Genomic DNA, 2,215 nt, shown 5'->3' with positions numbered 1-2,215 from the left:
AGCGAAAAAATAAAAAAAATGAAGCAAATAAGCGAAAATGTAAACGTTTCCCAAAAGTAAGCGTCCGAACCCCAAAGCTGTGCTTTGGAGCTGTTCGCAGTTAGTAACTGCGAACAGCTATAAAAGACAAAAGAGCTGTTCGCAGTTACTAACTGCGAACAGCTATAAAAGACAAAAGAGCTGTTCGCAGTTAGTAACTGCGAACAGTCTGTTTTGTCTTTTATATCTGTTCGCAGTTACTAACTGCGGACAGATAATTAATTTTTTTTTCCTTTATTTTTGAGTTGTTGTTTGTTGTAATTGCACTAGAGACATTAGAATAGGTAATTACAAGTCGATGTATTTTTAAGGCGGCATGATTCATCGCCAAAACTCCGATCATTCATAAGTCAAAGTTTGGGGCTTATGATAAAGTAATTAAACATGTATATACAACAAAATATACACAAATGTTTGAAATATACAAGTCAATTAAAATATATATATATATATATGTACATAGTCGAACCAAATACACAAAAGGTAATCGTTAACGCTCACGAACCCTCATCTACCTTATCCAACTGAGTTGGTCTCCTTCGCCTCCTACGATAGAAAGAGGCGTTCGCGTGACGCTCTGGCAGTGGAGGGGACTGGTACTGTGATGGCTGTGATGGCCTAGCCTGCGAGGTCCCCGCAGCGTCAACGGGATATAAATGATCAATCTCCTCCAAATGGTAGTCATAAGAAGGAGAGCATGCCATGTGCGTATGGGAGATAGTCGGTGAGTGTTGTGCAGCGATTTCCGGTATGAAGTGCTGGAACTGCGAGCCGACGAGCATGCCATGCGCAATCTCCCTCACCGGCTCCTCCTGGTTGTACCGAATCACGTTTGCCGCACCTTGTGCCTGCAATTAATATTTAGATAATGTAACATTTTATTATTTAATTGGCAACTTAATCAAATAAATGCAAATGAAGACTTACAAATTGGGTCATCGTAGGCGCAGCAGGTGCGTAATGTGCTGCTTCCAAGATGGCACGTGGTGTCATCCATCGGCGCGTGATGGAGAGGAACCACGGCATATAGTCAGGTGTAGTAGGTGCGCCGACAACATCGATCGGCGCACCTTGTGCCAGCAGCTCAAGTCTATGATCCCAATGAGCGATGTGGCGCCCGTTGATCTCCATCCAGTTAGCCCCAGCTTGATTTCTTCGCGAAATTTGGTGCAACCGGGGTTCAGTTAGCCCCAGCGTGTCTATCAGAAATAACGCATAGCCCCATCCTCTGTGTGACATGCTTATGAATACAGGACATGAACCAGGACCACGCACTTATGTTCTCCTTCTCTACCAATGCGAAGGCCAATGGAAAGATTCCCTTATCACCATCTTGGGCAATGGCAGTCAATAAGGTATGGCGATATTTACCATACAAGTGTGTGCCGTCAATGGCAATAAGAGGTTTACAATAATTGAAGCCTTCAATGCAAGGTTTAAAGGCCCAAAAGACACGTTGGAAGGTCCTAATGGTACTATAGGCATAGGGGTAGGAGTAGGATTAGAAGCAACTACATTCTCTAATGGTACTTCTTCTACGTATAACTCCAAAGAGGGAATTTGGGTGTACTTTGAATGCTCCCACATCGCATCTATAGCCTCATCATCCTCAACAGGAAAGGCAATAAATTCTCCACTCAAGGCATACTTAAAGCTTATATTTACGGTACTTCTAGTAGGGTCCAATCCAATCTTAGAAGATATAAAACGTCTAAAGTGATTCAAATCCATGTTCGAATTGCAAGAAAACAACTTACGTCTTCCCCCAACATAATGAACTTTGTCATTATTTTCTCTAATACAACCATTCCAAAAACATAATATAGTGACGCGAAATGATGCCATTTTCTACATTAACACAAAGAAAATCAACATCAACATCAACTCATGCCCATACAAGTACATTATATTCATTTGATTATAATCTTTTTTGGTCTACAAATTATTCAAATCCATAATGTAGCTAAGTTCATACATATATAATACACATAATCCAACTAATAAATCAATTCATAAGTTCACAAACAACATTTCTAATACCAACATCAACATCAACATTTTCTAATAATATTTAACTAATACAACAACATTACTTCAAAATCCAACATAAAGCTATAAAAACAATTAGAAATTATCTTCAATGCTTATGGATGATTAAGATTAGTCTTGATTTAAC

General features: G+C 39.6%; 1 protein-coding gene across 1 annotated transcript; it reads right to left on the bottom strand.

Moving 5' to 3' along the window:
• Positions 1-312: 312 nt before the first annotated feature.
• On the bottom strand, positions 313-1,278 carry LOC130802873 (uncharacterized). The gene is made up of 2 exons (XM_057666976.1): positions 967-1,278; positions 313-887 (listed from the first exon to the last, which is right to left on the bottom strand). Exons 1-2 carry the CDS (start codon positions 1,276-1,278, stop codon positions 537-539), a joined length of 663 nt encoding a protein of 220 aa, XP_057522959.1. The 3' UTR covers positions 313-536.
• Between the last annotated feature and the right edge of the window lie 937 nt (positions 1,279-2,215).

Source organism: Amaranthus tricolor, chromosome 16, assembly GCF_026212465.1.
Source record: "Amaranthus tricolor cultivar Red isolate AtriRed21 chromosome 16, ASM2621246v1, whole genome shotgun sequence".
NCBI classification, from domain to species: domain Eukaryota; kingdom Viridiplantae; phylum Streptophyta; class Magnoliopsida; order Caryophyllales; family Amaranthaceae; genus Amaranthus; species Amaranthus tricolor.
The sequence above is the reverse complement of the archived record's forward strand: the minus strand, read 5'-3'. Positions and strand labels throughout refer to the sequence as shown.

Coding starts and splice junctions, on each gene's coding strand:
- LOC130802873 (XM_057666976.1), bottom strand. CDS start 1,278: ATGTCACACAGAGGATGGGGCTATGCGTTATTTCTGATAGACACGCTG. Junction 888..966: donor CGCCTACGATGACCCAATTT/GTAAGTCTTCAT, acceptor TATTAATTGCAG/GCACAAGGTGCGGCAAACGT.